Source organism: Cavia porcellus, unplaced genomic scaffold (genome assembly GCF_034190915.1).
Source record: "Cavia porcellus strain 051 isolate PalLab524CR breed Dunkin Hartley unplaced genomic scaffold, mCavPor4.1 scaffold_28, whole genome shotgun sequence".
Lineage (NCBI taxonomy): Eukaryota > Metazoa > Chordata > Mammalia > Rodentia > Caviidae > Cavia > Cavia porcellus.
This window is the reverse complement of record NW_026947511.1, coordinates 37,945,935-37,959,888: the sequence shown is the minus strand read 5'-3', so window position 1 is coordinate 37,959,888 and position 13,954 is coordinate 37,945,935. Positions and strand designations below refer to the sequence as shown.

The 13,954-nt window shown below is 42.4% G+C and overlaps 1 protein-coding gene across 5 annotated transcripts in view; it reads right to left on the bottom strand.

Moving 5' to 3' along the window:
* The window catches only part of Pla2g7 (phospholipase A2 group VII), a 48,731-nt gene that overhangs the window by 20,403 nt on the left and 14,374 nt on the right, over nt 1–13,954 (bottom strand). For 3 of the 5 annotated variants that reach the window (XM_013156530.3, XM_005005287.4, XM_013156531.3), the window contains exons 2-3: nt 8,157–8,285; nt 13–134 (exon numbers count right to left, since the gene is read on the bottom strand). In XM_013156530.3, coding sequence (XP_013011984.1) covers nt 13–134; nt 8,157–8,265 — 231 coding nt within the window. In that variant the 5' untranslated portion in view covers nt 8,266–8,285. Of the gene's footprint in view, nt 1–12; nt 135–8,156; nt 8,286–9,543; nt 9,676–10,865; nt 10,960–13,954 lie in introns of those variants that run through there. The other 2 variants (XM_063238610.1, NM_001172886.1) reach the window with 2 other exon arrangements.

Here is a 13,954-nt window from a genome sequence, read left to right as displayed (position 1 = left end):
TGAAAGCATTACCTGGTTAGTGTAACCAGACATCAGGTCTGTACAACCCACGGAGTAAGGTCCATTTCCCTTGGGGATTGTTGTGTGTCCAAAGCTGGTAATGAGCAGCTCCGATTGTATTCTTTGGATCCATACTGAAAAACAGGTCAGTGTTGCCGCATTTTTCCCTCTGTGCACCCCAAAGTCATCTTGTTTAGACTTCCAAGGGAGTCAAACCATGGCACCCAGTTTCTGGCTTCTTGCGTTTTTGACCTAATTGAGGACCTACTGTGTGCGGCACACTGAATAGGAGTTTGGGGGAAAAAAGATTGAGGCAGACACAGCCCATTTCCCAGAATGCCTTGCAGAACCACTTTGTAATCCTGAGAGCCTCTTCTTACCTTCTACTGTGGAGTACACTAAAGGTGACTCTCCGAGGCTGTTTTTCCTAAACATGAGCTTTACCTCACATTTCAGATTTCTGCGTACAGCATCTCACTGGGCATTTCTACCCGATGCCTTTCCTCTAGCAGCCACAAAGCCAATGCTACAAAGTGAGACTGATAATCATCGCACCTCCCCCTCACCCTCCCACCACACAGCCTACAACTCCAGAACTCTGTCTCATGCATCTCGAGCTGGATGCTTGGGAATCATCTTTCTCTCTTATCTCTTTTTCATCAATCCTCTATGTTAACTGAATTTTAGTTTCTAACAAGTGTTTGTAACTTTGAATTATCTTGCCACTGTGTCTCTGATTCAGCTCAGCAGACTCATTTGTGCCATCTGTGTCTCTGGACCAGGTGGCTGCTGTCTCTTCTACTCACCTGTGCGCTCAGACCTGGCCCCTTCATATGCCTCCTATACCCTGCTCTTGAAAGGACTTAGAGCACAAATCTCACGGAACCTGAAAATTCTGCAAAGGCTCCCAATTACCACATCTGCTTCAAAGCAGAGAATAACAGGGCCAGCTTGGAAGGGAGCTTGTAGGAGACATTAAGTCTACACACGCCCTCTCAGCAAGTGTGCTGAGTCTAGGTACAAACATGGCTCCTCATCATGGTGTCCACAGAAACATAGAGCTTCTCATAGGTGCCCAAGTAAGTCCCAAGTCCCCATGCCAGAAGACAGACACTGAGTGTCCTGATGCCTGAGGCCCAGATGTCTTCTGTCACCTTTCCGCCTGCATGAGCTCCATCCTTCATGCGGGGCTATTGAGGTCTCTGCACTGCTCTAGTAGCTATCATGGGCAGTGCTTAATGTGTCAGTGGAAAACTCTTATTAGAGATAAATAATAGCTACAAAAAATAGAGAGATGATAGACAAATGAGATGCATAGATGACTGATAGATTCCTGAGATAGATACATAGATAAAGACAAACAGGTAGATAAATATAGATAGACAAATAATGTGATTTGGTATATGCATGATATTCTTCTTGTCCCATGATATTAAAATTGTGCTTTGCAACTGTGTCCCATACCGGGCACTTTCCCCTGGTCAGATACAGATAGAACTGTCCCTGTGTTTCTGATCTAAATGTAGCATCTGTACCTAAATCAGGGTTCAGTATTTCCTGAGACTGCGTTCCCCAGTAGCCAAATCGCTGAGACCCACGCACAGCTTTGTCTAGTCTCTTGTCCAAATTCCATACAAACCTCAGTTTTATTTTATGGTGGTGAGCCCAAATGTCAGTACATCCATACTCTCCTTGACATGCAAGGCATCCCACTGTCCTATTGCACTTGGGGGCAGGACACTGCTGGACACTGTTGTGCATTTTCTACCAATTCGGCCTGTGCAGTCAGACACCAAGAGCTCTCCTGGTACTGCAGTTGCATCCTCAGGGACACAGCTCTCAAAACTGTGGCATCGGAGGAATAAATCTGTCCATCTTCTGCACTGCTTACTCATACATGAATGACTGGCCTGAGGCAGAGGTGTGCACCCAAGAAGCCCTGTGTGATACTCAGTGGGGACTGCAGCCACCCTCACTAGCCCAGCTAAAATCGGGAATGCAACTTCCAGGCACCTCCCCAGCTACAGAACCAGAGAAGGGCCAAGAAATTCTTGTTAATATTTAAGCATGACTGTGCTCAGGCAGCAACCATCTTGCTGCTATGGAACACAGCAGCCCAAAGTTGGTGATGGGTTGGATCTGAGGAGGCAGCGAGGAAAGCAGTGAGCCAGCCTGCGTGATAGCTGAAAGCATGAAGTGACATGAGGGTCAAGCACCAGCACAGGATGTAACATGCAAGAGGTAGCCAGATGGCATCCTTGTCTCCTTCCCCAGAGGAAGTTCCTTCCAGAGCCAAACTAGATCAAAATAGATCTAAACAACAACATCTGTTTCCCTGGAGAACAAGTTCAAAATTCATGGCATTATGTCAGGGATTCGGAATCCTACCTCTTCTGGCAGGTGAACAGTTTGGGACTGTTTAGGATTATGAGACTATGGACCGTGTTCATGGGCAGGTCCTGTCCAAAGTAGAGCAGAGGGGTGACAGCTGCCTTACCATCTGCCATGAGACCCGCTGAGGTGCTGAGCCATAGCTGGACCAAGACACCCACAGACAGCTGAGCCATGGCTGTATCAAAGAGGGGGCCTGCAGGATCATAGGATTCAGGGGATACATTCCCTTCTAGAACCTGCTCAAGTGCCATAGAAAGATATCATGCTTCAGCAGTGGACCTCTCCCCTGATCAGACCTCAATTCCACCAACGTGCTGGGGCCCTTTCCAATAACTTGATAATGCCTTCTGCTTTTCCCAAGCCTGCCATCCCTGATGTGCCTCTGCATCCAGCACTCAGGCCAAGGTGACATCAGGACAGCTGGCCCCTGAGACAGCCTTAGGAAGTGAGGAGCTAACCCAGGCTTCAGGAGGAGTCTACAGGGTCTTGTGGCTTCCCAGGGATAGGAAGACTGCAGAGGAGGGTCAGCGGCCTGCAACCATCAGTCTGGGCCCCAGCTCCTGCTTGCATCACCATCCATCAGAAACCATCTTGAAGAGGAGCTTTGGAACTAACATTGTGCTGTTGATCCTATTATGTATTTTTGGTGATGTTCATTTGTCTAATCCTCCTGAAACTCAGTTTTCAAATGAGGTATGCACACATTAGGAAAATTATGTCGTCTTATATGGTTTCATGCCTTCCCAGCAACTAGCATCTCTCTATTCATAAACTCCACATTCAAAATCTTTTTACTCTGCACAGCTCTGGAGAAGACTACACCATGCCCTGTTACCTCCCTTTAAACCTGGGGTTAGAGGAACCCAAGTACCTTCCATCCTCCTACAACATGGAGGGGCTGCCAATGTGGGAAGTATCTGGGACCCCACAACCAGCTTGTTGGGAGGAACCAAATAGAATGTCAAGACGAAGGACCAAAAGGCAATCTCAGACCTCCAGCCCACATGAACAAGTATGGGAATACAGTCATGGGGGAAAATGCGAGTCACACACCTGAAATCTCTGAGAGATAGCAACTGAAGTAAAGAAACAACTTTACGAGATTGTAAAAGCAGTCAAATCAGAAATGATGTCTCAAGTAAAAGAAGAAATCACAAACACACTGAAAGAATTGCTCAGTATATCTAAAGAAAACATAGACAAAAAAGAGGAGCATAGGAAGGTGATGGAAACCTTGAATAAATATTGAAAGCAATTAAAATGCATGAAAAAGATTCAAGGAGAGATCCAAGAAATTAAAGATTCAATCAAAAGCTGACAAAACCACTTGAAAGAGGATGATGATAGACTTTCAAACCTTGAAGATAATATTGCAGCTAATGATCCTTAAAGGAAAGATCTCTTTAAAAAAATACAGAATCAGGAAATACCAGCTGCAAGATGAGGCAAAGAAGCATAATTTAAGTGTGCTAGCTGTTGGGTAAGAAGTAGAGATTAACACAAATGAAATTAATAGGCTATTTACAGAAGTAATAGAGGAAAAGTTTGGAAACATGGGAAATGGATCTGGCATGCAGTTTGTGAGGCATGTAGAACTCCAACTAGCCATGACAAAAGTAACTCTACACTTAGACATATAATAATCAAGATTCCAGAAATTCAGCACAAGGACAGAACATTAAAAGCTGTTAGGGAAAAGAAACAGATCATCTTAAAGGAAATTCAGTCAGAATCACAGCAGACTTATCAACACAAACCATCAAGTGAAGGAAACTTTGCAGTGAAAGGTTTCAAATGCTGAAAGAAAACATCTTCCAAACCAGATTGATGTATCCTGCAAAATTATCTTTCAGAATTGATGGAAAAATAAGATATTTCCATGATAAAGAGCAAATGTAGGAATTCATGACTACCAAACCAACCCTACAAAGAGTGCTATAGGATATTCTAGAGAGATACCATGGTTCCAGGAACAGCAGCAGAGGGGATCGCCAAATAAGACAGGCAATAACTGAATGAAGTGGGAAAGTGGAGGGCCAACAATAGGAGGATAGCATGGCAGAGACAAACCAATGTATGCTGGTTGTAAACATTAATGTAGATTGCCTCAAGTCAGCAATAAAAAGAATTACAGGGAGAGTAGATCAGAGAGTAGATCAAGAAACAAGATCCATCAGTATACTGTACATAAGAAAGGAAAGGAAATTCATAGACTGAAAATCAAAGGAGAGAAAACAATTGTTCCATGTGACAGGATTCCCGAAAAATAGCAAGAGTAACTTTCCCATCCAGCACAGAATGGATAAAAGATATGCTATCACGTTGTGGAAATCTACCAGCTATAAAGTAGCCTAATCTCAAGGCTCCTGTAGGTAAATGGACACAACTGGAGATTATGTTCATGGATGAAACAGTATGAACTCATATGCATAAATCCTAGCAGAAGACACAGAAGGAGTTAAGGGGATCCAAAAGCAAAATAGTTATTGCAAGCATGATGGGGAGAAAACACCCGGGAGGGGAAGGTGGTAACTACTGATAATTTCTCATTGTCTTGTCTTGATCTCTTGTAATGTTTTCACCATTTTGTGAGGTTAGGCTTTGTTCTGTTAGATTTTACTTTATCTGAGGGTATGGGCAGCCATCTTGAATATAATGGGATAAATTATGGTAATCATGGTTTCCTATTATATTGCTTTGAAGTCTTATAATGCCTTCATTTTTAAATTCATTTTATTGTGTTTCATTTCATTTTATTATGTGTGATGTCTTGAAGAGCTATTTTGAAGAAAACGATTGCTGTTTTCCTATTTCCTCTTTTTGAAGCCCTATCATGCTTTTGTTCTTCTGTTTTAATTTATTCTATCCTATTGTGTTTTATTTGATCTCATTCTGTATAATGGTATGGACAACTTTTTTGAGGAAAATGAGATATTATAGCAGCCATTGTTCATTTCGTGTTATCTGGGTTTGAAACTCTTAATGTTTTCATTCTTTGGAAAAAATTTATACAATTTTGTTATGTTTGATATTATATCCTGTGAAGGTATGTTCAACTATTTTGAAGAAGACAAGAGACATTATGATAGACACTTCTGATAACCTAATATCTTCTTGTGAATTGATGTGTTGTTTGCATTGTTCTGTTCTGATTTGCCTTATTCTCTTTTGTTTTAATTCTCTTAAATTTTTTCCATTTTAAATTTTGTTTTAAAGAGTGTAAAATTAAACATAACAAAACAGAATAAAGAAGATCAGAAGAAAACAATGTATGTGACACAGATTTTTAAAGCAAGACAACAGGAGATCATCATTGGCTATCATATTGTCTCTTGTTTTCTTCTAAATAGTTGTCCATATCTTCACGCACAATGAATTCATACAAAACAAAATAGTATTAAATTGATCAGAACAGGATGATGAAAGTATTATAGGCCATCAAAACCATACAATAGGAAAATCAACAATGGGTGCCACAATGTCTAGTTCTCTTCAATATAACTGTCCATACCTTCATGTATGTTGAAATTAAATAATACAAAACAGACTAAAATCACTCTGAACAAAGAATAATAGCATTGCTGCATTTCATAGCATGATGCTATGGAAATCAGCACTGGATACCATAGTGTCTCTTTTGCTTCAAAGTAGCTGTACATTTCATCATGTATTATACAATTGATTCTCATAAACTATTTAGAAGTTCTACACATATATGAGACTCTACATGTATACTTATCCTTTCTGTATTAGAGGTAAAAAAATAAAGCAAAATCCTAGAAAAACACGAAACAAAAAAGACAAATAAATAACAATAGCAAAGAGCCCAAAACACTGACAATATAGGCTTTCCAAACAAGGTGGTATAGGGTTATTATTTGACATAATGATCTTCAAGAGTTCCTCAGATCACCATACAATAATATGCACAATTGTTCCAATCCTATGAATGTTAACTTTTTGTTCCAAGAATTTATAGAATTTGGAAGACAAAGTAGGTACAAATCTTAAAGACATAGGGGTAGGTAGAGAATTTATGAACAAGAATCAAATCGCACACAGAATACTCCTAGAATCAATAACTGAGATCATGCCCTATTAAAGAGTTTTTGCATATCGAAAGAAATCTCCAGCATAGTGAAAAAAAAAACCCACTAATTGGTAAAAAAATCTTAGTGAACTGTCCCTCAGACAAAGGACTTCTGTCTAGAACATATAAAGAATTTAAAAAAATTTGACTCCCAAAATTCAAAAATCCAATAAAAAAATGCACATCCAAAATGAATTCACAGTTCTCAGATGAAAAAATACAAATGGCAAATAAATTCATGAAAAAATGTTCAGCATCATTGGTCATTAGAGAAATGCAAATTAAAACCAGTGAGATTCCATCTCACTCCAGAAAGAATGGCCAGGATCAAGAAAACTACCAACAACAAATGCTGGAGAGACTATGGGATAAAAGGAACTCTTCCTAATATATTTTTTAAAAAAACTGTTTTACTTCTACTGCTGTATTTTTTAGGTATTCAATAAGAATTTATATAGAATCATCTATTGTTTGAATCTTTCATTTAATAAACTCTCATAACAATAAAAAAACATGTGCGCATCCCTTTGGAGCATTTAGAAAGAGAAGGGTGTTGAGCTGCAACTACATAGAAGAATAAATAAATGTCCCTGTCCTCAAGTGTCTGCCAGTTTGGTAATTTTTAAACACAAAGGGATAGGACACATGTCTTGACATTCACACCCTGCACCAATAACAAGTGCATGGTAAAAATGTCACCTATTTGACAACTTCTCTATCATTGAGTATAATGTATGTCTTCAACCCATGGTTCTCATAAACCTAACTAACCCCCAAATTCACAAACCACCAGATTCCTTGACTACAGGACCTGGTCACAGTCACTTGAACATCCTGGACATCTAAACCTGTTGTTAAAGGCTGAGGATGAATGGACCTTGGAGACATGGATGTACACAGAAATTATGGGCACGTTCAAACTTGGCATTCATTTCCCCGATGATGAAGTAGGGCAAAGTTTATCTCAGTGGCACTATGTTATGCAAAAAATGCTTTGGAAAGCCTTCAGCAGTCCAGCCAGAACAAACAGATCTGGTGACTCAGCCTAGGCACATGCAGAGACCTGTGGCTGTGACAGTGCAACAGCCTCGCAACCCAGCTTCCTGCTCTCCAGAGGAGCCAGGCAGAGGACCACACTCACAAAGCCTGGGATGAGCAGGGCGTCACGAAGCTACAGTGCAAGCTCTTTGCAATAGGATCTTTTGGTGACAGAGAGGTGACTAGAGACATCCTTCTCTGGCTACTCCTCCTGCCTTGTTGAAGTCCTCTCTTTTTTTGTCTCCTCCTTATGCCAAAGTAAGAGAGCCAGTGACCTTGTCTCTTTTACACAGAACTCCTAGGGTTCAGTCGTTCCTACTGTTTAGGCAGAAAAGGTCATATCTTTTTAGATCCCAATCATGGACTCCTCACTCCGTGCTCCACAAAAACCAGTACTAAGCCTGTGTTTCAAGACCCTTACCTCTTGCCTCACCTCAGCTCTGTGCTGTGCTAGTGACACTGAAGAACACAGCTATACAGAGGACAAAATGGATCCATCTCCCCACTTCAAGACAACCAAAGGTGCCATCACCATTTATTAATAGGACTTGCTTAGAGATGACCAAACATGCAGCATTGCTGAGGTTTCCCAGAGTTGGTGACAGGTCCAGCCCTGGAGTTAGGGGTCTCTTACCTGATGATTGGATATAAGTGACAGGATCTAGGTCTCGCCAGTCAAAAGGGTGGACCAGTGCCAGGAATCCAGAGAGGCAGAAGAGCGTGTGCAGTTTTGGTGGGGCCATCCTGGGTTCAGTTGAGCCGTCTGCACAGCAGGCAATTAGAAGAAAAAAGAGCATGGAGAGAAGACTTACATATGCTGAGAAAGCAGGATACAGAGAGTGGCATTAGAGGGGAAAACAAAATGTGCATTTTCTGAGTGGGGTTTAGGTAGAGACTAGAGGGGCAAAGCCTTTGATGCTATTGGATTACAGGACAGAGTGATTATACCAGCTTTTTCATCACTAATTGTCTAACGGGGTGGCAGTGTATCTTATTTATAAAGCATAGCATCAAAACACAATAACTGTAATCACCGCTTCTGACTCTTTACATCATATCTCCTGGTGCCTCTCTATGGTGCACATGGTAACCATGGCTTTTGGGCAATGCTTCTGTTCTCATTACACAGTAATTAAAGTGCTGCTGCTGTGGCTATATTTGGGGTGACTGTTTATTTATTTAGACAATCTCCATCATCCTACCCCACTGTTAGCATCCTAAAGGCAGAAGTCAGGTTGCTCTTGACTCTAGTGTGGAAGAGAAGTCTCAGCAGGTGGCTGGTGCTGAATAAGTGTTTCCCATGACAATCAGACTGCACACCTACATCTTATTAGCAAAAGCTCAATTGAATTTGTACATGTCTTTTCTGCTTTAGAATGTGCCCTTTTGATTTTAGGGAGTGATGGAAATAATCTAAGCCACCCCCTTTTGATTTTGGGGAGTGATGTATACAACCCAAGCCACCCCCATCGCTCATCTGAATTTTGGCAATACCTCTAAGTGGCCTCCCCCATCCATCCCAGGCATCATAGCCACCACAGGCATGTCACTCCTCTGTCAGATCTCATGTGACTTCAGATGTGATAGACAAAGCTGTCATCAGTGAGTGCACCACAGACACTGAAGGACTGCATCATGGCCTGGACCATCCCTGCTGCCTTGCCTCTCACAAGCACACCAAGAATCCTGTGGCCCCTTGCACAGGGCCATGTTCCCTCTCACAGAAGGCTCTTGGCCTGAACAAAGACATGTTTTCTTTGCTGCTGCCTATCAGTCCTTGAGCCCCCTTCACATTGTCCAGGGTGGTACAGCTGGGTAGATTTAGAGGGTTTCATGAAGGGTTCCACGTCCTCCTAGGCAACAGAGTAAGCAGTTCCACAGCGCTCTCAGAGCACTTCCTGTTCAAAGCCCTTCTGTCCTCCACAGGCTGTCCTTATCCTGGTACTACCAGGGCACACCACAACCCCGCCAACTCCATGACTTGTCAACCTTGTAAATGTTCCCCAGACTCAGCTTCTTACCTGGATATTCAAGGTGACAGATCCGTAATTTAAACAAGCTGCCAAGAGACACTTAGGTGTTACTGACCCAGTGATGGTCTGTTTGTGGCTCTGTAAGCTCATGTGTTGAAAGCATAGGCCCTGTGCTGGTGACTTTTGGAGGTGGAGCCCGTGGAAGGTGATTAGGTCAGAAGGGCAGAGTCCCCCGGAATGGGATTAGTGCCACCTGCCACCCTGGGCCAAGACAAAATGGCAAAATTCCTCCGGAGAAAGATGTAAGTAAACAGAGAGAGCAATGTCCAGTAAACCGAACCCCAGAGCACCAAACTTTCACACCAAAGTCAGTAAGGCAAGCAGGCTCGAATGTGTTCTGAAGGGCAGCATGGCAAGCCTGAATCTGTCTGTACCCTTACCTCATCTTTCAGTTAAATGTCTAGTGTTATCGTAAAAATGTCTTATGTACAGGGAAATAAAACTTAGTGTATATGGCAGAGGGTTTATTTAACTCCATAAGAGCCAACATACACATGTACATATGCCACAACTAAAACCCCTCAAATGTCAAACAATCAGGACACTTCATCAAAGGGACACCTCCAAACACCACCACCATGGGGCTTTTGTGTCTGTAAAATAAATTTTTATGGTTCAGGAAACTGCTTATGATGCAATTTTAATTAAAAAGTACAAAATTGTCCAGCAAAAATTCACACTTAAAAGCTAGTTAATATAAAATAGCCTTATGGGTGTTATTTTCCAGTATGTCTAAAATGTTTTATGACAAAAGATCCTACTTCACTAGTAAGAAATAATTTAAAAGTGATATTTCAAAAGAGTGTGTTGATCATGAGGAATATTATGTTTAAAATAAAGTAAAATGTCATATGGAGGATTAAGAGAATTGTCATCATTTTAGATAAGATATATATGAAATAGAAATGAAAGACAGGGATAGCAGGAGAGACAAAATTAATATTTAATATTTAAATAAATATTAAATATTTAAATAAATATTATTAAAAATTTACAAGATTTATCTTTGGAGATTTTACATAGGAACTAAAGTAACGTTTTTCTGTATGTAGTTTTTTGAGACAGGGTCTCACTATTTAGTTCAGCCTGGGCTTGAGCTCACTTTGTAGCTTAGGCTGGTCTCAAACTCGTAACAATCCTCCTGCCTCAGCCTGAGTACTGGGATTACCGGTGTGAGCCACCATGCCAGGCTAGCTAAAGGTAAATTTTAATTCTTCTTTCTACTTTCCAGTGCTTCACAACAATATTTTTGGTTATGTGGCAAAAAGGAGTTAAGATTATATATGGAATTAGAGCTGCCAATCAAGTACCTTAGAATAGGGAGATGATCATGGATCATCTGGTGACCCAGTATAGCCCAAGGTGGCGGAAGAAGGGTCAGCTGCAGAGATCTGACTGATGTCATGTGACAGCCAATCAGCCGTGGTTGGCCTTGAAGATGAAGGAAGGTATATGAGTTAGAAACTGTGGAACTTCTAGAATCTGGAGAAGGACAGGAGTCTGAGGTTCCCTGCAGGACCCAAGAAGAGCTTTGCCTTGCCAATGCCTTCTTTTTAACCCAGTGAGTTCATATCAGACACCTGACCCAGAGATTACAGCATAATCAACTGTGTTGCTCCAATCCATCAAGCTTATGATAGCAATAATAATAGAACTAATATGGAACATATGGAGTTAGAGAAAGACCTAAGAGCAAATCATCGGGCACCTTGCTTTCAACTAAATTCTAAGAAAGTGGTTGATGGATCAGTATCTCAAATTGATCGTTTATCAGACTGAATGATAGAGGAAGGAGATAACATCTCCTGCTTTGAATGTTTCATAGTAACAAGCATGCAGGAAAAAAAGCCAGCATATCATCTGATCTCTGAGCTCTCCACTGTGGCATTGTTGGCCCTCAAAATATTTGGTCATGTCTGGAGATGCTTCTGGCTGCCACAACTAGGAGGAGACCGCTATTGGCTGGGGACAGGCAGAGGCCAGGGATGCTGCTAACTATGTACAGGGCCCCCCTAATACAAAAAATCACCCCCGCAACATAAAATCACCCCAATTTGTCCATCTGAGGTTACGCAGCCCTGGATTACGAGAAGGCAAGAATAAGAACCACATCCTTGTTTAATAAAAAAGAAATATTCATTCCATTCTGAACCATGTAACAAGGAGGCGATATCTGGGCAACAAAGCAGGAGCATTTTGATAATTAGATCAGTTATAATGTCCACCCTGCTCATGGGTTCCCTTGAAGAATTATTGCAAAAACTGTGGGATTTATAGGTGGGGCTGGACTCTGAGGTCCCCATCATTATCAAAATTATATGACTATTTTTAAAAGCACCAACAAAAAATTTCCTACTTCATGCTTGCTAATATTGAATCTAGGAAAGGGAAGCTAATACTGTACGAACATTGTTTTTATGTGTACCATGTTAGCCGACAGCGTCAAGATCATCTCAAATGTGCAAACTCAGCTGACTTCTGTACAAGTGTCTCAGCAGCTCCTATTGTGGGTGCAGTTGACAGGACTCTTGTGAAATCAAATCTCACAACCTCAGAAAAGGCAGGATAGAAAAAGCAAAACAAGAAGCAAGTTCCCTATTGTGGAGGTACTTTAACTATATGTTCAGTTATAAGCATTAACTGCAAGTAAAATAAAAATTAGCTGATTCTACCTGTATTTTGAAAAAGAAACTCACCTGCACCCCATGTGCAAATGTCTGGATCTTTGTGCCCTCCCAGCTAATGGTCATGACACACACTAAGATTTCTGGGCAGTGTCTTCTAGCCTGGCGGTTCATTTGGACTCTGTGGCTTGCCAGGACAGGCCTATCCGTTGTGGCAACTGTGTTCACCGAATCTGAAAATTGATGCACAATCCCTTTCTATTCACAAGGGATACTTTCCAAAGCTCCAGCTGAAACTGAGTGCATAGAACGCTCTGGGTCCTTTGCTCTCTGTCCCGTGCTTCCCATACAGGGCCGGGTCCACCTGACTTACACATTTTATGCTTAGCACATCCCACATGTCACAGTTCTTGGGGCCATCACTGGGTGAAATCAGGGTCACCTGAACAGAGGTGCTGAAATAACTACTCACCCTATCACCAAAGCAGCCGCCCAGTGACAGTGGGTGAGTAGCATGCATAGTGCTTCTCATAGTGCTGGATGGAGACAGGATAGAGCAGGACGGCTTGTGAGTCCATCATGCTACTGGGAACAGTGTGCAATTTAAAATGCATGAGTTATTTATGTTTGGAATTTTCATTTACTATTTCCTGACTACAGTTGGACAGGGGTGATTTAAGCCACAGATGAAGAGGGGCTACTCTAACAGGGGCTGGAGAGGGAAAGCAGCTCGAGGGGTCTGTAACAGCCAGCTAGCACCTCCAGATGCAGCTGTGAGCATTGTGCAAGAGAGGCTGGATGTGAGGTGCTCACCCTTGGACCCGCCCCCGTGTGTAACTCCAGATGAATGGGACAAGGAAGAAGAGTAAGTGGATGTTTGCACAGTGATCAATGATAATGACATCTTACACTGTGCCACCAGCACATTAAGCATCTTACACACATGAAAGCATTTTGCCCTCAGAACTCAGAGTTCAGATGAGAAAGCCGGAAGAAGCAGGTTAAATATGCCAACGGCCACAGGGACAGTTAGAAGCCAGACTGGGAGCTGAATGTGAGTGCTGTCTCTAAAGTAAGGACAGTGACCTCCGGGCTATGGATGTTATGGGTTGAGGGCTCATGGCCATGTGGGTCATGGGCCTGTGGGGCTTCCAGAATGTTAACAGATGAAGGCTCCCATATGGGGACATCCGGCCAACAACAGCCAGGATGGTAGGCAATGGAGACAGTGGGTCACAGGACATGCTGGTGGACCAGAAGGGCATGTGACAGTCAGCATTCTGCACAGAAGGTCTTGGATGTGCCCTGTATGCACCCAGATTATGAAGCTCTGCTGATGGGAGCTTTTCTAGCATTGACTTGGTCAGAAGAGCAAAGCAGGTTGTGAGGCTGACCGTGGGGTCCTGGGCAGTCAGAGATTCCTGCACCGCAGGATCATGGACATGGAAAGAGCAGGCTGGGCTGGACAGCTCTAACCTGAGGTCCTAAAGCGAAGGCCTTTGCACCCAGGTACCTCAAGAGGGTCCCATGTGAGGATTGGTGGGGACTCTGGCCCAGAGACCACCCAGGAGGGGCAGCTGCCACTCTCCTCCAGCAACTGCTCCATGCTGGAATGAGGGCTCCATGCTACTGGATATTCTGAGGGTTTTCAAAGGCTGGAAGACCACATTTGTATGGGACACTCGCTGATCTTTAAAGGATAACAACTGAGTCAGCCTTTGAAGGTATCAGATGAGTCAAAAGAAATAAAAATAGGGACTTTAGGAAAAACTATA